This window comes from Dipodomys merriami, unplaced genomic scaffold, assembly GCF_024711535.1.
Source record: "Dipodomys merriami isolate MVZ:Mamm:240054 unplaced genomic scaffold, mDipMer1.0.p SCAF_39, whole genome shotgun sequence".
Classification (NCBI taxonomy): domain Eukaryota; kingdom Metazoa; phylum Chordata; class Mammalia; order Rodentia; family Heteromyidae; genus Dipodomys; species Dipodomys merriami.
In genome coordinates, this window is record NW_027205492.1 from 4,533,671 (window position 1) to 4,555,537 (window position 21,867).

At 41.0% G+C, this 21,867-nt stretch overlaps 1 protein-coding gene and 1 long non-coding RNA gene across 3 annotated transcripts in view; one reads left to right on the plus strand and one right to left on the minus strand.

The window, feature by feature from the left end:
• LOC138805203 (uncharacterized) overlaps window positions 1–21,867 on the minus strand; it is a 33,900-nt gene that overhangs the window by 8,872 nt on the left and 3,161 nt on the right. The gene's annotated exons all lie outside the window — the stretch shown is intronic.
• On the plus strand, window positions 7,253–10,887 carry LOC138805202 (seminal vesicle secretory protein 2-like). 2 transcript variants are annotated; one of them, XM_069989836.1, is made up of 3 exons: window positions 7,253–7,458; window positions 7,715–9,098; window positions 10,734–10,887. In XM_069989836.1, exons 1-2 carry the CDS (start codon window positions 7,386–7,388, stop codon window positions 9,055–9,057), a joined length of 1,416 nt encoding a protein of 471 aa, XP_069845937.1. In that variant the 5' UTR covers window positions 7,253–7,385; the 3' UTR covers window positions 9,058–9,098; window positions 10,734–10,887. The 2 variants fall into 2 exon arrangements, with proteins under 2 accessions (XP_069845937.1, XP_069845938.1); XM_069989837.1 differs by lacking the exon at window positions 10,734–10,887 and adding an exon at window positions 10,393–10,727.

The window sequence follows — 21,867 nt, forward strand, 5'->3', positions numbered from 1 at the left end:
GACTCTCTTTCAAGGGCACACCTGTCCTATGTGGGTAACTTTAGAGAGGAAGTCAGAAATGGGGGGAGAATTGCACATTTGTGTTTGAGTGGCATTAAGGAAGAGCACTGAAAATGATTTTGGAGTTACTCACAGTGACTTGTCCAGTAGATATGCAGTATTCAGAACAGGAGAAAAGATGCATTCCCTACCTGCAGATCTTACTTTCATACTTAAGATTCAACAAGGCAAAATGCACCAGGACCTTGGTCTCCTATCTGAAGCATCCTGCTTCTGTCTGAGGCTCCATGGTCAGCCTTAAGGCTAAACAATAGAGCAATTGCTGGTCAGCCTAGAAAAATCTCAAGCCACATCAACTGTCCTGTCTACACAGGGAAAACAATCTTTCTACCCAGCGTCTTGCATCAGCCCCCTCAGGGATAATCAGGCACCAGCACTATGACGTAAAAAGAGGTACCTGGTGTTCATCAGCTCTTGACATTTCCCTGAGCACATACCCTTTCGTCTGACAGAACGCCAAGTATTCATTGATAACACAGATCAGAAACTATATTGTCACATTAAGGACCAGACCAACTGAGTCCCAGAGAGGAGGCCGAAGGGCTTTCATGATCACAGAGTGCTCCAGAGCAGTGTGGAGCCTAGAAGGAAGATAGGGAGGTAACTTTTTCATAAGGTCACGTTTTGAAGGATCCCCAGGATGGAGGAAAACATTCCAGATGACAGAACATCACAGGTTAAAGCACCAAGCAGAAGTTAAGTTCATGAACTGTAACCCCTCTGTACATTACCTTTATAGAAACTATCAAAAAATAAACATTATTAAAAAGAAGAGGCTGAAGGGATGTAGCCAGGGTGATCTTTTAGAAATTTGGGGGGGAAATGACCTGTTCTTAGTGGGGGTCCACCACACTAGCTCATTTTCACAATTTAATTATCTCAAGTATCCCACACTACATTTAACTCATGATTTCAGTGAGACCCCTTTTTCATTGTGAAAAGCAAGAGAGTCCTTAAAGCAATCACCCCAACTCCTACATTTCCCAGCTGATAGAGCCAAAGGCCCCCAAATTGGAAAGAATTTGTGATGATCCCCCAAAAGAATATAAAATGTGAAATTAGAAACATAACAGAATTATTGATTATTAAGAAGACAGCCAGACTTGAAAGGCAGTATATCCCTGTAGAGAAAATACTCCAGGCTAGTCATTAAAAGAAAACATTCCAAAGAGAAAGGCTTGAAGTAAATTACTGCGTTAAATACCTGGTTGCTGGAATTTGGTAAATAACAGTGAAACTCAGAAAGAGCCAGAAAACATGGAAGGTGGTTTGATTTTGGGTGTGATAAGTAAGAAGTTTGGAATGCGGTTTTTTTGCTTTGAGGACTTATTGCTTTGTTTATTGAAACTGTAATTGCTATTTCACTAACTTGCTCCTTTGCTGGGAAGCTTTGGGATAAGAACCTTGCCTTGATGATTTGTTGCCTTGGTTATTGGAATGACTGGAATTGCAATCACCATTTTGTAATCACTAACTGCTAGTCCTGCTTCTGTAACTTGCTTCTTTGTCGATTACAAGACTACCACTGACCACCTGTGAGTCTCCTCCCCCATTTCCCCCCCCCCCATGGATCTTGCCTTTAAATACCCTGAGCTATTTGACTTTACTGTCCCGATATAGAGGGGAGCAATCGCCACAGCTCATAAAGATTGAGTATTGGTGACTTCTTTCTCTAATCATGAGTTTGAGTCCCACTGGCCCTGGGAAGTTGGGATACTTCAGAATTTACCTAGCTAGCAAATCCATTGTTTAATGAGCCATGAGATGTCACAGCTGTCACAGCAATCCAGGGGTTAACTCTTCTCCACCCTATGAGATGACTTGGCTACTCTGCTGCCTTTGCTATCCAGGATATCTTATTAATTTAAAAGAAAATTGCTTTTGTTAGAAAAAAAGTTCACAGCTAAGTTTCCTACTGTACAACTCTAATTCAGCACTCTGAGGCTGAGACAGGGGGGTCATCAAGGCAGGGGCAGTCTGGAATACAAACCCAGCCTGTGTCCCCTACCAAAATGTGAGAAACCTCTGCATCTGCTCTCATATATTTAATGCATATCTTTCTAGTGAACTATTAACTATCATTTTTTCCTTTCCTTATGCAGTATTTTTTTTACCATGCATATGTTTTCAATTTTTATAAAAACCAATGTTTTACTACTCTCTGAGAAGCATTTCTTCTCAGTGTTGTGTTTTAGGGGAAAAAAAACAGGATTCTTGAGAAGTGAGTGTCCTGGTGAAATGTGAATCTGCAATTCTACAACCAAATAATAAGAACAATGAAACCTTATAAATACATTCCTTCAAGAGAATCAGAAATCTGAGACTTCAAATTCCATGTGTAGAAATAGCAACAGATTTCCAGTGGAGAAACTTTTTTGAACTTGAATGTTCTTATACTTTAAAGAGTAAAGAGGGTGGGGCAGAAATATGTATATAAAGAAGAGAAGCTTCTCTGTGTGTGAAGAGGGCTTCTGAAAGCTACTCTGTTAAGCAACATTCCAGGATTCAGTCTTGAGGATCAAATGACAGAATTCTCACTCTGGAACTCCTGGTGGGACATTCCATGGCGCCTTTCCACATCCAAGCATCAGTGCGTGATGAAAGTTACTTTCAAAACAGCCACTTAGCTGGGTACCAGTGGCTCACGCTTGTAATCCTAACTACTCAGGAGGCTGAGAGCTGAGTATTGGGGCTCAAAGCCAGCCCTGGCAGAAAAATCTGTGAGACTCTTATCTCAAATTAAACATTAAAAAAAAGCCAGAAATGGAGTTGTGGCTCAACTGGTAGAGCACTAGCCTTGAACAATAAAGCTCAGGGACAGCACCTAAGTCCTCAGTTCAAGTCCCACAACGGGCACAAAAACAAAACAAACAAAAAACAACCACTAAAAATGTCTGAGAGTCACTGAGCACTAGTGGCTCATGCCTATAATTCTAGCTGCTACTCAGGAAGCTGAGGTCTGAGGACTGGAGTTCAGTGGTAGAGTGCTTGCCTTGCATGTATGAGGCCCTGGGTAAAATTCCTTAGCACCAAATAAGTAGAAAAAGCCAGAAGTGGTGCTGTGGCTCAAGAGGTAGAGTGCTAGCCTTGAGCTAAAGAGCTGAGGGACAGCAACCAGGCCCAGAGTTCAGGCCCCATGACAGACAAAAAAAAAAAAATGCATTGGAGCTGAGTGTGGTGTCTCACACTTGTAGTCCTAGATTTTTCACTCATGACTGGTGATCTACTACTTGATCCCAACCTCCATCCCTGCCTTTTACTAGTTGATTAGAGATGGTGTCTCAGACTTTTTCACTCAGGATGGTTTTGAATATGATCCTCCAGATTTCAGCCTCCTGAGTAGCAAGGATTACAAGCTTGGGCCACTGGTGCCTAGGTACTATGAGTGGTTTAGAGGGATTGATTATTTGGACTGTCATCTTTGATACTCTTTCCACTTTTCTTATGTGAATTCTATAGATATTTTCACGTTTTTTGTTTCAGATTTCTGTACAATATGCAAAGTTACAAAAATACAATTCAAATTTATCCCAGGTGAGCTTCAATAAAGTCAAACTGAGAAAAAGTCAAACTGAAATCCTGAGATGGAAGTTATCATTTAAAATGTCTCCAGTAGAGCAGATGGAATAAAAGTCAGAATTTGGCCATAAGGTGATACAGTAGAAAAATTAGAAGAAGATAAAGAAATTAAAGAACTATAAAACCTTCAAGACTCTTAAAAGACCAAACCTATGAATCACAGGCATAGAAGAGCTAGCTAAAGACATAGGAAATATGTTCAAATTAATTCCCAAATCTCAAAAAAGAGAAGTCCATCCAACTACAGGAGACCTGCAGCATCCAACAGATCAGATGAGAATAAAACCTCCTCCTGACATATTATAGTTAAAACATTAAGTACAGGGAAGTAAGAAAAAAACACTGAAACTGCAGGAGAAAAATGCAAGTAACTTGCATAGCAGACACCTTAACAGAAACCTTAATAGCAAGCAAGGCTTGAAATGCTGCATTTCAAGCACTGAAACTAAACAATTGCCAATCCAGAATATTGTACCCAGCAAAACTATCATTTATAGCTGAAAGACAAATAGAAACATTCCAGGATAAACAAAATCTAAAGCAATTTATGGCCACTAAACCAGAACTACAGGTGATACTAAAAGGAATACTACATATAGAAAAGGAAGATCAATATAACCTGAAAACAAGGAAGAAAATAAATCTAACCAAGGAGTAGATAAACAAGGGTTGGGAAGAATCTAACACTAAAAACAGGTAGGAAATACCACATATCTTTCTGTGTTAACATTTACAGTTAAAGGCCTTATTTATCCATCCAAAAGAAATAGAATGTGTAAGCTGGGCTTTGGTGGCTAATACCCAGACCCTGAGTTTAAGCCCCAAGACTGGAACAACAGCAAAAAAAAAAAAAAAAATAGAATGGTAAGTTGGATCAAAGCAAGATTTAAGTATCTAGTCTCTCTCTTTCTTTGTGTCTCTATCTCTGTCTCCGTTCCTCTCTCTCTCTCTCTCTCTCTCTCTCTATCAGAAATATATATACAAAAATATGTATATATATCAGAAGTAGAGCTGTGGCTCAAAGTGGTAGAGTACTAGCTTTGAGCACAAAAGCTCAGGGATAATACCCAGGCCCTGAGTTTAAGCTCTAGGACCAACAAAAGAAATAAAATAAAATAAAAAATAACCTAAAGCAAAAGAGCTAAAGTTTTGACTCTAGTTGTAAAATACCTGCCTAGCAAGCACAAGGTCCTGAGTTCTAATCTCATACCATAAAAATAATTACACACACACACATACATACATACACACCCACACACATACACCCACACACTGTATCTTGTTTTATTCATCAGCTATATCATTTTTCATCTTTCCATGTCATGAATTTCTGCATTCATCTTTATCATAATCTCTTGCTATGTCTTATTTGACTTTTCCTGGTTTTCTTTTTTAACATTGTGATTCTCATTGTTTTATCTGTATCTTTTGGACACAAGTTTAGGCACAGACTTAGTTCTTTGATGTGTTGACAAGGCCAGTGCTATCGGGTTCAGTCTTATCAGCAAGCTTGTACAGGAACAGTTCCTGGTATGTTTTTCTCAAGGGAAGTGTGTGGAGGAGTACAGATGTAAGCAGACACAAAATGCAATTTTAGTTCAACATCATTTTAATGCAGTTGACTGGTGTCAAGGTTGGTGGGAATCATCACAAATCTTGTGACAAAAACATAACCTTGGTAGAAGCTCAGAATGAATAATATTAAAATCATATAGCTCCCATGTCTTGTGTTTGATGACATACTGAGTTTTATCTTTGCTATTTTGTGAAAATGTGGTTGATTCTTTTCTTGATCCCATCTATAAAACATTGCTCTAGTAGACTGGGATTTTAGGACATAATGCTTGGGGGGGAAAGTACATATATACATACATATATATATTAACTCATCCTAGGCCTGGGTGCTGTCCCTGAGCTTTTGTGCTCAAGGCTAGCACTCTACCACTTGAGCCACAACTCCACTTCTCATGGATTTTCCTTCCTGGGCTAACTTTCAACCATAATTCTCAGATCTCAGCTTCTGAGTAGTTTGGGTTACAGGCATGAACCACTGGTACCAGGCTGAAAAAAGATTTTTAACCCATCCTCCTGCTGAAATCACCTGCAGTGCTGCTCTAATCATACAGGCTCTGCAGTCCAATGCTGTCCTCTTTTCCTGTGGTTTGTCCCTACCACACTCTGTGTGGACAAAACTAGGAGAATGTAAAACATTTCTTCTACACAAGGAGGAAATAGTCACTTTGTTTCCTGTCTCAATATGCTAATAAATTTATCAATATTAGTAAGTATTCCTAACAACTTATTGGGACTTTGATCTATTTAACACTTCAGTACAATGTTATTTCATGAAATATATACTGTGGGGTTTTTTTAGGTCCATTTCATGATGAGAATTAAATAAGGAACTAATATTCCTCTTTCTTTTTCTTGATCATTCCTATCACCATTCAAGCATGTTAAAATTCTGCCCATCCTTTAAAAAATAACTCTGTAGCTCATCTCACCTTCTAGGAATAGCCACAAGTATCACTCTACTTAATGTACAGACTTCCTGCTACTGGTTTTCTTCATCCTCCATCTAACAACCCAACACAACTATACTCCTTTCATCAAAGTAACTCTGTGGAGTTTCACTTCTGTATATGCTATACTTTAGACAACTAAGTCATGGGTACACACATGTCCTTGTGTTGTATTTTGGGTCTAAGATACACATATGAGAAAGAAAGAGAGAAGATGCACCTTTTGTCTTTCTGGGCCTGGTTTACCTCATTCAGTATGATATTTTCCAGCCATCTCCCTGCAACTGACACAATTTCATTCTCCCGAAGGGAAGTAAAATCTTTTGCATGACTGGAAGACAATTTAACAAAATGAGTATCAGGAAGCTGAAATGAGATAGTAAGGGTACCGGTACAGTGAGTGGGAGGGGAGTGGGTGAATGGAAACGGGAATAAGGGACAAATAACAACAAGAATACTGAATGTACAGATGTGATAAAGGAAGTAAGAAATATGTAATTGGTCTGAAGGAGAGAACAGAGGGGATAAGAAGAATGAGGGAAGGGAAGACACTGACCAAGAAGCCCTGGACTACTTAGATGGACACATTGCATTGTAACCACCTTGTACAGCCTCTCAATTTTGGAAACATGAATAACTCACAGGACCTACTTGGAGAAGTTTGGGCACTGGCTGGTTTTTATGGTTATGTCCTTCATAGCCACTTTTGAGGCTGATGGGCTTTGTTTGTTATTGAAGCCCTCCTTGGCCTCCAGAAATTGGCTTCTCATCTGTGTTTGTATACTTCTGTGTGTTCTACCTCTCAAGTTCTTGTGAAACAGCATGTCTTCACAGCTCATAGGGAAACAAACAGAAGTTCAGGGATATACTGTAGATGGAGGTCCTTTCTCGAATTATGAAAGCTTGATCAGGCTCTCTGATTCCTTTTTATAGCCTCAAGTGAGCCTCTTCCCTTCTCTACCCTGAATTTCTTCTGGAAATGCTAAGTGATGATCTCAGGGCTGATAAACATTCGAAAGGGATTGTGGGAATAGGAAATAGTCTATGGCCTTGTGTCCCTAGTATATTAACAATGCCCCCAGCTGTGCAGAGGAGAGGAAGCTGGCATTGCAGATAAGCAAGGACCAGTGCCTTCTCGCACCAGCCACACCCGTGGCACACACAGTCAAAGAAGATATAAACCAGAGGCTCCACTCAGCTCTCAGCTGACATCTTTCTAGCAAGATGAAGTCCCCCATCTTCATCCTTTCTCTGCTCCTCATTCTGGAGAAGCAAGCCGCTGGTATGCCATTCTATGGTGAGTGGGAAAGGCTGGCTAGGGGGAAAAAGTCCTTCAGGGAGAATGTCTTCTAAGGTTACTTTGGTCGGGGGGGTGGCAGTAAGCAGAAGTACCTTTAGGCATACCTTCTTCTTCACAATGAACTGAGTCTTCTCCACCAAAATCCAAATCCCTTGGGTAATCATCAGTGGTTCCATAAAAAAGGGTCTAGATAAGGCTTGGAAGGCAGCATTAGAGATCATGTAACTCACACATTCTTATTATCAATTACCAGGCCAGACAAAAAGCCAGTTTCCAGATAGATCCTATGAGCATCTACTTACACAACAGATTCAACAGGCACTTCAACAACAGACTCAACCCCACCATGAACCAACAGCCACAAAAGGAGTTTTAGCTGCAGAAGGCATTGTAACCAAAACAAAATCCCAGGTACAGACCAAAGATTTTGGCATGCCACAACAACAACAACAACAACAACAACAACAACAGATGACACAGCAAACTATAGCTAGAGAAGATGCACTGTGTGCTGCAGAAGGAAGCAAAACCCAGCAACTATCCAAAGGCATTTCTGCCCAGCAAAGTCATCAGGAAACACTTGTCTTGAAAGGTGAGCCAAGTCAGCAGAAGACACTAGTTGTGAAAGGTAAGGAAAGTCAGAAGACACTTATCCTGACTGGGGACCCAAATCAGCAGAAGACACTTCTGGTGCAAGGTGCACCAAGTCAGCAGAAGACACTTGTTGTGACAGATGAGCCAAGTCAGTTGAAGACACTTGTGGTGCAAGGCGAGCCAAATCAGCTGAAGTCACTTGTGGTGCAAGGTGCTCCAAGTCAGCTGAAGTCACTTATGGTGCAAGGCGAGCCAAGTCAGCTGAAGTCACTTATGGTACCAGGTGCGCCAAGTCAGCTGAAGACACTTATGGTGCCAGGTGCCCCAAGTCAGCTGAAGACACTTATGGTGCCAGGTGCTCCAAGTCAGCTGAAGACACTTGTGGTGCCAGGTGCTCCAAGTCAGCTGAAGACACTTGTGGTGCCAGGTGCTCCAAGTCAGCTGAAGTCACTTATGGTGCCAGGTGTGCCAAGTCAGCTGAAGACACTTATGGTGCCAGGTGCGCCAAGTCAGCTGAAGACACTTATGGTGCAAGGCGAGCCAAGTCAGCTGAAGACACTTATGGTGCCAGGTGCGCCAAGTCAGCTGAAGTCACTTGTGGTGAAAGGCGAGCCAAGTCAGCTGAAGACACTTATGGTGCCAGCTGCACCAAGTCAGCTGAAGACACTTATGGTGCAAGGCGAGCCAAGTCAGCTGAAGACACTTATGGTGCCAGGTGCTCCAAGTCAGCTGAAGTCACTTGTGGTGAAAGGCATGAAGACACAGATCCATCAACAAAAGGAAGACTATGGCCCACAGGCCCAGAGACACATTGTCCAACTTGTTAACACAAAAGAAAGCATGCTCTATCATGGACCAACACAACAACAACAACAACAACAACTATATCAGGTCCAATACAAACAGCAGCTACATGGCCATAGTGATCAACTAAAAGCTGCTTATCTTAGTCAAGGGCAGTGCAGATGTATAAAGGGGATAGCGTTGAAATCTATTGCCTAATAACACTCATTGGCTAACTGAAGACCTGGATCAATATTGAGGTATGTTTTCTTAGCAAACAGGATACATACATGTTTAGAAGTAGTACATGCAAAGTCCCCGGGCCCACAATGGGAATGTATCCACCGTGCACATCCATGGAAATGTTGTGTTATAAACTTTGGGGAAATGTATAACAGTTCCTGGTGAGGTGGGTACTGGTCAAGATACAGAAAGCAAACTTAGCATCTTCAAGGGTCTTCTCTCTTTTTTTCATTGGAGGGGGGCAGTTTTTGGTGGTACTAGGATTTGGACTTGTTAGACAGGCACTCTGCCACTTGAACCACTCTTACCATTTTTTGCTTTTCTTTTTCTTTTTTGTCAATTGTGGAGCTTGAACTCTGGGCCTGGACACTATTCCTCAGCTCTTCAGCTCAAGGCGAGTGCTCTACCACTTGAGCCACAGCACCACTTCAGGTTTTCAGGTGGTTAATTGGAGATAAGAGTCTCGTGGACTTTCCTGCCCAGGCTGGCTTTGAACCACAATGCTCAGATCTCAGCCTCCTGAGTAGCTAGGGTGACAGGCGTGAGTCACTGGCTCCCGGCCTTTTTGCTTTTCTTGTACTTTTTTGGAGTGTAGGGAGGCACTATTACCAGAGTTTGAACTCAGGACCTTGAGCTCTCGTTCAGTTTTCTTGCTCACAGCTGATGATCTACCAATACAGCCACACATCCAGCCTGGATTTTTGCTGGTTAATTGGAACTGGGAGTCTCTCAGACTTTTCTGTCCAAGCTTGCTTTGAACTATGACCTTCCAGGTCTCAATCTTCTGAGTAGCTTAAATTATAGCTCTGAGCCATAGCACCCAGCTGCCTTGGTTATTTTTGAGATAGGCTCTTGTATTTATGCCTGGACCACTTAACTACACAATCTATTTCCACTATCCACATAGCTGAGATGATAGGCACCGACCACCATGCCCAGCTTTTTATTGATTGAGATGGGGTGGAGGAGTCTTACTGTGTCTACAATCCTCCCAATTTCCACCTTTCAAGTCGCTAGCATTACAGGCATAGGCTACCACATCCAGCTTTAGTGGTGTTTTGTTGCACGTTATCTATTCTAAAATTAAATGTGTACCACATATCCAATCATATTTATGAGCTCATGTTGTAACCTTTTAAATTCGGGTGCTTTTGATTAGTAAAGCTTAATTTCGTTTCTCACGTTGCCATGAAGTATTAGAACAGTGAGTTCTTCGTTATGCATAGCATAGCTATTCTTGTATCTCTAGTAGAGTGCATTTATCCTCCTTTGTAGATCCAACCATTAGCTTCTTTTTCCCTCACAATACAGGAGAGAGAGTAATACCAAAACGGTCCCTGCTTGTGATGCAGGAGAGCTGAAAAAGGGAGGCACCAGAGGAACCACAGGTCCCAGTTGGATTATTTGCAATGTCAGGAGAGAAATCTGGAGTCCAAGGAGGAAAAAAAAAGGTGTTCCCTGCAAGTTTCCATTAATAGTCCTTCATCTGAGCAAAGGAAAGCAACAGAAACCATGGATCCCCTGGACCTTAGGGGTCTACCACCCCAAGATGCAGGAGTTGGTCCAGATGGAGCTAAAAGGGACTGGGGTCACAGCTCATGTCTTGACCACTGACTTCACTGGCTTCACATCACTATGCCCTCTTTCTTTAGGAGTCACCTGACCTGAGTGAAATCTGTGATCCAGACTCCCATGTGCCCCAAGATATTCTACTATGGATGGGATCACCCGTTCATGCTTGCTTGTCTTTAACTTGGAGATGGCTCAAAATTTTGCTTTCTAATAAAGAGTTAACTTTCTGCATCATTTGTTTTGACTCCTGAGATGTCTTGGTTCCTACAATGTCAGGGGCTTGGTGAGAATTTCTGCAATGGCTAGTTCCAAAATAAAAGGAAGGGGCATTCTTAGAGCCATATGAAAGCCATACGTAAACCCTTGACTAGAAATGTAACATTAAACACAACACTAGACCTCCTCCAGTCACTTTGTGTTTCACCTCAAACCAAGTCTAAAGCCCCTCATGACTTTTTTTAGTGGAACTTCGGGGACAAACAGACTTCCCAGAAATAAACTTCAACAGGCTCTTTGGAAATTATTGGTTTATTTTGTCTTCAATTCCACCTGTCCACAGCAGCACATTCTTGCCCTTGGTTCACAGATTCTCCTTCTTCAGATCCTTTCAGACTCAAATGTTCCAAAGAGTAATAGATTAAGTCTATCCCTCTTCAGCAAGAGGCAATGGGTTAAACAATCTTGTCTGTGGACAGACAGGCCAGAGGGCCAGATATAATAGTTTGAGAGAGGAATCTTCAAGATGGAAAACTGTGTTACTGAAACAACCTTCTTTCTACTATTATGAGGAAGAGTCAGGTGAAGAAAAATCCTTCAGGAGCAGAAACGAACATAGAGGAGTCAAAAAATATTGCTGGACCATATAAAGGGCTTGTTTCCAGTTCCATCTCTGCCACAGAAACATGTCTATCACCTTCAATCATCTCCCCCAGCTTTATTTGCTATAAACGTGTCATATTTTCTACAAATTCTTGAATCATATTTTTGACATATTGAATTATATTTTCTACATATTCTTAATAATAAGTTTCCAGGAACTTGTCTAGGATATCTAAGTTATCCATGTTGTAGATGTACATTTGTTCAAATACCTCTTAAATTGCTTCTTATAATGTATTCAGGAATATGTCTGATTTCACTTCCTGTTTTATTAACTCACAGCTTCTCTCATTTTCACCATAGATCCAGAAAATTGTTTGTCTGACTCTTCCCCCCTTTTTTATTGTTACTATAAAGGTGATGTGCAAAGGGTTACAGTTATATAAGTCAGGTAAAGAGTTCATTTCTTTTTGGACAATGTCACCTCTTCACTTTCTCTCGGCCAGTTTTTTCCCTCCCATCCCCACCCACTAGTGTCTAGTGAGTACTGCTACATTTGTTCACCTTTTGTCCTTCCATTTCTGTGCCCCCTGACCCTCCCAAAGACAGATAAACAAAAAAAGACAGAAAAGAAAACCAAAAAGCACAAAGGAAAAAAACTCTTGTTTCTATTTTCTGGAGTTCACTTCACTAAATTTTATTTTATAAGCTCAGATGCACATAAGAATGACACTTTTGTATTCCTCTCCTAAGAGTATCCTGCTTTAGTTTCACTGTGTGTGAATGCCTGGAGACCTACTTAATTTATTATGTCCCAGTGTATTTTATGTCTAGCTTCTGCATATGAGAGAAAACATGCACCATTTGTGTCTCTGAGCTTGATCGGTTTTAGGTCCATCCATTTCCCTGCAAATGACATAATATTATTCTTTCTTAATGGCTGTGTAAAATTCCATTGTGTATAGATACCACATTTTTTGATCCACTCGTCGATTGTAGGGCATCTGGACTATTTCCATAGCTTGACTATTGCGAATAGCACAGCAATGAACTTGGATGTACTAGTGTCTTTACAGTATCCTGGCTTGTGATATTTGTCCACCTTTTAACCTTTACTAAAGACCAGCTTTAAACTTTTTCTATTGTTTTCCTATTCCTTATTTGTTATATCAACTTTGATATGCATTGTTACCTTCTTACTGACTGTTCAGGTTTTATTTTTCTACTCATTTATTAATGCCAAATTCTGTCATCAGTTGGTATCTTCTGTGTTTTTTTAAGACAACAAAGAGTCTGGGTCCTTAGTTCCTGACCAGTACCTAATGGTACCCAGCTATCAAGGGTTATTCAACCCTGAAAGAGAAAGATGCAAGATGAGTAATAGTGAAACACATTGTGTCTACATCTGAAGAAGTTAAAAGGAAACTCACTGAAAGCTGTTTGTAGGAAGATAGTGGATAGGGAAAGATAGAGAAACAGAGGGGGTTAATTTGATCCCCTTTATTTTATAATTCAAATATAATTATATTTTAATATAATAAGTGCATATGTGAAACCCCTTAGTACAATTACAATACACTAAAAAGGCAAAACAGGCTCTGTTGGGTAGTTGGGTACTGGTGGGAGGGGAGACCAAAGGTAAACACGGTCAAAGCCCATCACATGCCTGCATAGAAACAGAACCATGAAACCCGAGGAAATTGTTTTAAGAGGTTAGGAGGAGGATGAAGGAGACTGAGGAACGGAATGAGATTCATCAGGGTACATCTTATACAAGTATGGGGATGTCACAATAAAACCCCTGTACAACTAATATAGGCCAATTAAAATATTTTAAAAACATTTTTATTGGCATATCTTAGTTGGGCAAAGAGCTGTTTATCCAGCTTTAAACACAGAAATCTGCTATTTATCTATCTATAGCCCATCCTTATACCACGAGTTGTTTATTCCAAGTCTCAGAGCCCTGTCTATTTTATTTTATTTTATCTTATTTTTTGAGTCCAGTTGTGGGGCCTGAACTCTGGGGCCTGGGCGCTGTCCCTCAGCTCTTCAGCTCAAGGCTAGTGCTCTACCACTTGAGCCACAGCACCACCTCTGGCTTTTTTCTTTTTGCTTATGTGGTGCTGAGGAATAGAACCCAGGGCCTCATGCATGCAAGGCAAGCGCTCTACCACTGAGCCACCTTCCCAGCACACCCTGTCTATTTTATAAATGCTTTCTTGGTCTTTACCATAGGAATTGCATAGAATACCTAAATAAAATTATAACAATCCAATTTGAATTCATTCTAGCTTAGCTTCAGTCACACAATGAGATAAATCACACAATCACATGTCCCTTTAGTGTTTGTTTTCTGTATGTCTGTTTATCGCCTCCTTGTTTTGCAGTGTGATGAGTTAACTCTCTTTGCATTTCTTTTACTTTGAATCCAAAACAATTTATTGTCCAAGTTTTCCCCTGACCCAATAACAATCAAATTTGAATTAATACCAACTTTGCAAACCTTTTTGCCTTTATGGTTCTGTCATTTGATGTTGCTATTGTGACATAATTATCAGTCTTTCAATTTGGGTGCCTGGAAACATGAATGTATAATTATGATGATTTCATATTCTTGTCCTTTAGAAAGTGTTGTAAGAGTATTGTATCCAAACTTCAATACACACGGCTTCAGAGCTACTGATGTGGTTACACTTCTATCGTTCTTCCTGTCTTCTTATAGCTTTTCCTAGGTAGCCCCTCTCATTTCTTCTCAAGGACTCCATTTAGAGTCCTGCTCCTTGACTGCTTGCAAACAGCCCGTGCAAACTGTCCACACTGTGATCCAGGCTTCCCTTCAGAAGAGTCTATCTTGATCTTTTGTTTCCTGAAATGATCTCGGGCAATGAAGTTGATCTCATGGGCAAGGTAGGGTCTCCAATTGCTGAGCCTCTTGAGTCAAGACCCTTCCCCTAATGCCACTTCTGTCGACAGTCTTCCCGGAAGGGTCCCCTGATCACACGAAGTGCAATCATACGGGGACAGCTAGGAACGTGTTTATCCAGGTTCAATCACCCAGGCTCTTGGAGGCCAGTGCAACCTCAGCACCAGAGACCTGTCCATGGCTTGAACTGATGGCAGGCAGCATCTTCCACCTGCCGCTAACTTTTCAGGAAGGCAGAACACAAAAGTTAAGTGGGGTCATGGAGTGTTCCACCCAGATGTCAGAGGAAAGCTTGGGAAGCCAGGCAATATGCGGCAGAATCATAATCCAGGCCAGCGGGCATGGAGTGGGCAGCACATGCACCAATGAGTCTGAAGCCAAAGCTACAACAGTGACCAAAGGAAATGCCAGGAATTACCAAGCAAAGCCCCAGGCGACAAGCAGAGCCAAGAAAGTGGTCTAAAATGGGCGGATGGGAGGTGGGGCCACTCAGCCTTTGAAATCTCACAGGGCACCACCACATATCCCACATGCAGCACACAGATTTACTGTTTGCCCTGCTAGGTTTGAAGCTTGCTTTGGCTTGCTCATTCTTTTTTTTTTTTTCTTGAGGGGAGAGGGGCCCGTCATGGGGCCTGAACTCTGGGCCTAGGCGCTGTCCCTCAGCTCTTCAGCTCAAGGCTAGCACTCTACCACTTGAGCCACAGCGCCACTTCCGGCGTTTTTTTTCTTTTTGCTTATGTGGTGCTGAGGAATCGAACCCAGGGCCTCATGCATGCAAGGCAAGTGCTCTACCACTGAGCCACCTTCCCAGCCCCTTGCTCATTCTTTACTATTCTTTATTCTTCCCTTTTAGAATAGAAATGTTTATTCATTGCCCTTGAAAGTTAGAAGCATGTATTTTTTAAAAGTTTTTACAAGGCTCACAACTAAGAGTGTAGTTCAAAGGAGTCTTTGTACTTAAATTTTTGAGCAATGTTGGAGTGGATGAATCCCTTGATGGGATCTGCAATATGTTGATATTTTGGGGAGTGGATGGAAAATAGGAGGCAGTGTGTCATTGGAGGAATTAGATCACAAGGTGGATGCATGGAAAGAGATGCAATTATCCCTGGCCCTTCTGTCTGTCTGTCTGTCTGACTCTCTGTGTCTGCCTCGGTCTGTCTCTCTGTGTCTCTCTCTGCTTCTTGGATATCATAAAGTTGAACAGCTTTGTTCCACTGCTTTTTTCTGCCGTGGTGTTCTGTCTCTCCATAATCCTAGAGAAATGGAGCCATCCAGTCATGGACCCAAACAGTGGAATGCATGAGATCGACACAACTTCCTTGAACGTGTACCTCTCTGGCAATGTCACACCATAACACAAAACATAGTGAATCTAATGCATTCAGAGAGGCAGACGGCATGATTTTGGAGTGAGGAGACCTCAAAAACCTATTTTCAATCATTCCACCCTAGAATCAGACTCTGCCACAAGAATGCTGTGTAAAAGGGTAATGAGAAAAGCCACCCTTGTTCTATAGATTAAATGCTAAGGCACCAAACAGAAGACATGAGAACTAGATCACATCACTACTAGCCAGTCTAATGTCCTGAAAGGTCATCTTGGCCCCCCAAGTAGTAATTATACATTAGCTGGAAATTGCCCTCAACGAAATCTGAGTACAGTACCTGCCAATCTAAGCCTGTGGCCTCACAGTTCCCTTAAGGAAATACCAGGAACCGCTTCATCTCACCCCTTCTACTACAAGAAAGTATATGATAGCACTGGTCTTATTTATGGATCAAAGAACAAAGCCTTTGTCCGGTTCAGTGTGTCAGAGATACAGCAAACACAAAGGGACTCATGAGCTATAGAAATAAACCAGGAAAGGGCAAACCAAAACTCTCATGTCATTATAATACCTACAACAGAATATAATTCAGTGAAAATTTCAAAAGCATTTCAACATAGATAACCAATGTATTGATAAAGATGAAAACAAAAACCAGTAACTTACAAAAGAACAATATACTACTGAGTGCCAAATATGTCCTAGATATGATATCTTGAAAACAGAAGGAAGAATTAATCCTGAAACAATAGAGGAAAAAACCTTGAGAAATATTAAAGGGCACAAAAGTTACCATGAGATATGAAAAATAATATGCTCAAAGCACAGAGGAGACTTGCAAATGTTTTTGTTGATTCTGTATAAAACCACTTGACACCATAGAAAGAAGAAAAAAATATCCTAGCTTCCCTAAGAGTAAATTCAAAGGTTAAAGAAATACAGAATCCTGTCTAGGCTAAGTCCAAGCAATCTAATATGGAGCATCATGAGAGGGAAGTCATTGATACAGAAGCAGAGAGGTGGGAAGTTCAACATCACATGAACGAATACAAAAGCAGGAGAGGAAGAAGAGATGTTCAGCAGTTATAGTTTGAATGATCTAGGACAGCACAATCCTTCTCTGTCTCTTGTATTTAGAAGTATGTGGGTCTCCAGATTAGGCAATAACAATTGAATGGATATTGTGAATCAGGACAAAGGCCTAGTAAGCTGGTTGTGTTCGCTAGTTTTAGTCTAAGGAAATGAATCTCTGTCCCATTTGGGGTAAATGCTAGTGAGACTAGCACTGGTTGATGTTTGTTTCATCTATGATGATCATTCTGACTGGGGTCAGATAGAATCTCAATGCAGTTTTTATTCACATTTTCTTTTCTGGCAGTGCTGGGAATTGAACTCAGGGCTTTATACCTGCAAGACAAACACTCTATCATTTGAGCCACACCCCATGCCCTGTACCTTTTTTATGCCTAAGGACTATGAATGGTTTTTCATCTATTTATTGTTCATTAGTACTTCTTTTCCAGAACAATCTATCAAATACATTTGTCTATACAGGTGACTGCATTATTTGTTCTTTTGGTGTTTAATTTCTTTTTAGTTCATTATTCTGTCAGATAAATAGTTGGAAAAGAATTTTTCCCACTATTGAGGTTCTCTTTACGCTGGTAGTTGTTTTCTTTGGTGTGCAGAAATCTACTCTGATGCAGTCCCAGTAGTCAATTCTTGCTCTTCTTTCCAGAGTTTATTGGACTCTTATTCAGAAGGTAATGTCTATGCCTGGGTCTTGAAGGGTTCTCCTTATGTTTTACTGTGATAGGTGCAATAGTTTAGGTCTGACCTTAAGATCTTTGATCCTCTTGAACTGATCTTTTTTATAGGAAGATATATATAGAAGATAAGTGGCTTGTTTAATCTCCTAAAACTAGAAATTGAGTTTTCCTAGCACCATTTGCTGAAGAGGCATTTTCCCTCTCCAATAGATGGTATTATTATTATTATTATTATTATTATTATTATTATTATTATTATTATTATTGGGGTCTGGTCGTGGGGCCTGAACTCTGGGGCCTGGGCGCTGTCCCTCAGCTCTTCAGCTCAAGGCTAGCGCTCTACCACTTGAGCCACAGCTCCACTTCAGGCTTTTTTTTCTTTTTGCTTATGTGGTGCTGAAGAATGGAACCTAGGGCCTCATGCATGCAAGGCAAGTGCTCCACCACTGAGCCACCTTCCCAGCCCCTTGGTATTATTGAGCATCATCAGATGGCTATATCTGCATGAGATTTTTTTCTGGGTCTTCAATGCTACTGGTCAACATATCTGTTTTTGTGTTGGTGCCATGCTGTTTTAATTTTTCTGGCTCTGTAGTATAATCTGAAGTCAAATATTACTTTATCTTTCAATTACATTTTTTTTCAATGTCTGTGAAGAGCATCTTTGGAATTTTGGTGGATTGCATTTAGAGTACTCTTGTTAACGTAGCCATTTTGCAATATTAATTCTGCCAATCCAAAACAAGAAAGAGCCGGCGCCGGTGGCTCACACCTGTAATCCTAGCTACTCAAGAGGCTGAGATCTGAGAATCGTGGTTCAAAGCCAGCCCGGGCAGGAAAGTCTGTAAGACTGTTATCTCCAATAAAAACCACTAGAAAACCAGAAGTGACACTGTGGCTCAAGCGTAGAGTGCTCACTTTGAGCTGAAGAGTGCAGGGACAATGCCCAAGCCCAGAGTTCAAGCCCCATGATGAAAAAAAAAAAGATCCTTCTATCTTATAGAGTCTTCTTCAATTTCAATCTGAATTTTGTAGTTATTAATTGTAGAGGTCTGTCAGTTCCTTGGTTAGGTTTTTATTCATTTTATTTTATTTATATTGATTATTCATAAGGCTATTTTGGATGAGATTGCTTTCCCAATGTCTTTCTCAGCACATCCGTTGGTGTATAGAAAAGCTACTGGTTATGGTATGCTAAGAGGAGGATCCAGATGGTAGATGGCTGACACTCACCAGTTTGTTGTGTCTTCATTACCCAGAAATAAAACGCCAGGTATGCAACCGCAAGGAAAAACAGACAAGTCAGAAGCTATGGGAAGGCACAAAAAGTTGAGACAGATAGTGGCTAGAGGGTGGGGGGAAAGTTTAAAGCCACACCTTTAATCTAATCTCTAAAAGAAACAAAAAATCCTGGGAGGAAGGAATTGGGGAGGTGGGGAGGAAAGGGATGGTAGGGGAAAAATAAAGGCATGTGTAACAGTGCTCCATAGGAAATGGACTCACTACCTTGCTCATGTAACTGTAACCCCTCCGTACAGTATCTTTACTATATATATATATATATATATATATATATATAAAGAAAGAAAGAAAAAGAGTCTTGCTCGGATGGAACCCAAAACCACCTAGTGAAAACAGGATGAGATGTGTTCCCTACCTCAGGAATGTCAGTGTATACTTGCTTTTGTTTTGTGTTTCTGCAAAGAGCCACCCACATAAGCCATTCTGTGAACAAAACACTTTAGTGCAGACCAGCAAGCCTGGCTCAGATCACTGGACAGAAACAGACATGCATCTGTGTCCCTCTGTCTGGCACTGGAGCAAATAACTAAGGGTACTGCTGCACCCCAAGCCAGCAGGTATACTTAAATACAATGATTCATGACAGTTTGGGTCAACTGGACTGATTAAGGCATCACATAGATGGCCCTGGGCTACCAAATGGGCGAAGCTATTGAGAAAGTGACTGCTTAACACATGACAAAAAGCATGTGTGGAGAGAAAGGGCAGGTGTATCCATCAAGCTTCTGGTCCACACTGACTACACAACTCACCAAGACAGGTCAGAGCAGTCAGTAGTTTCCCTGAGTGGAGCAGGGAAACTACTTCAAGAGTGGCAGAATGCTTACTGACTTACTAACTGTGCTCAGAGACCCTATTACCCAATCACAACAGACAATTCACATGCCTGGACATCCAATGGATGCAAGGCATCCTAGACAGAGCAGCCTAAAGCAGAATTCCAGCCACTCCACAGGACCTTAAGCTACTGAGCCTTAATAGAGCACTGTACCTCAGATATGCCAGGGCCCAGAGATTTGTAGAGGGCTGTGGCTGTCAAGAAAATTCTTATGCTTCCCGGAGAAACCTTCAAAAGAGAAAATTCGAGGCAATAGAAAACACATATCTCTGAGGGCCAATTGGAGGAAAATAACAGATAGTTGGGCAAGTCCTGGCCTGTACCCATACTTTCCCTCAGTGTAAAAGATTGACTTTTGTTTTGTTTTGCTCTGTTTTGGGACTGTGTGTATGCTGTGTGATTTTTTTTTTTTTGAATAGGGATTGATTTTCTTTTCTATTTTTCTGCTTCCCAAATGTTCTGTACTTCTCTGTAAAAATAATACAGTGCTCACTCACATTATTACTTCTCTACTTTCACCCCTTTCCCCATCTCATCTCTTATATTCTCAATTTCTAATACAGTTTTTTTTTTTTTTGGTCCAGTTGTGGGGCCTGAACTCTGGGCCTGAGCAATGTCCCTCAGCTCTTCAGCTCATGGCTAGTGCCCTACCACTTAAGCCACAGCGCCACTTCCGGCTTTTTTCTTTTTGCTTATGTGGTGCTGAGGAATCAAACCCAGGGCCTCAGGCATGCAAGGCAAGCCCTCTACCACTAAGCCAACTTCCCAGCCCCTCTAATACAGTTTTAACCATTGTTAAGCTCCTAGTTTATCCCTAAAATTTTGAATTCCACTCCTTAATAATCTTATTTGGGAAGAAGCTGAGGCTTCCAGTCTCTGATTACTTCATTTCAATATAGGAATAAAAAAATGAATCAGCTGAGCACTGGTGTCTCATACCTATAATCCTAGCTACTCAGGAGGTTAAGATCTGAGGATCCTGATTCAACGTCAGCCAGGTCAGGAATGTCTGTGAGACTCTTAGCTCTAACTAACCTCCAGAAAACCAGAAGTGGAGCTTAGCTCAAAGTTGTAGAGTAGCTGGGTGTTGGTGGCTCATGCCTGTAATACTAGCTACTCAAGAGGCTGAGATCTGAGGATCACTGTTCAAAGCCAGCCTGGGCAGGAAAGTCCATGAGACTCTTTTATCCAATAAACAACTTAGAAAACCAGAAGTGGCACTGTGGCACAAGTGGTAGAGTGCTCACCTTGAGCTGAAGAACTGAGGGACAACGACCAAGCCCAGAATTCAAACCCCACGACCAACAACAACAACAAAAGATAATAAACTGAGTGAAATGTTAAATTAATAATTCATCTACTTTAAAAAATGGTTGATGACTTCAAAGATAATTCAAATAAACAGACAATACAATTAGAAAATTAATTTAAGAGCCAGACAAGAAAGCCAGCAATATGGATGAGAAATTCATCAAGAAAACCAAAATGTTAGAAATGTAAATGTCAATAAATCAAATACAAACCACAGTGAATAACATTATCAACAGACAAGATCAAGAAGAAGAAAGAACATCAGATGGAAGGTAAGATGGAAGAAATATTACACTCAGATTGCAACAAAGGAAAAAAATCAGACATAAAAAATCACAACCTACAAAAACTGTGGGAAACAATCAAAAGACAAAAAAAGCCAAGTACAGGCTTCTCGTGCCTATAATCCTTGTTACTCAAGAGATGAGGTAGAGTTAAAAGTATGAATTCAGAAAATAATGTATGACTCAAAACAGCTGGACCACAAAAGTCCTTGAGACTCTCCAACTAACCAGCAAAATGTTAGACTGAAGGTGTAACTCAAGTGGCTAAGCACTAGCTGTGAGTAAAAAAGTCAATAAAAGCTGATCAAAGCTGGTGCCAGTGGCTCACACTGTAATTCTAGCTACTCAGAAGGCTGATATCTGAGGATTGTAGTTTAAATCCAGCCCCGGCAGGAAAGTCCTTGAGACTCATCTCCAATTAACCACCAGAAAACTGGAAGTGGCTCTGTGGCTCAAGAGCGTTAGCCTTGAGCTGAATTGCTCAGGGACAGCACCCTGGCCCAGAGTTCAAGCCCCAACAACAATAATAAAAGGCCAATCAAGCACACAGGGATGTAAGCTCAAGTTCTAGTACAAATACAAAGAAAGAGATGAAAAAAGACAACATAACTGAACATAAATGTTCATGCCT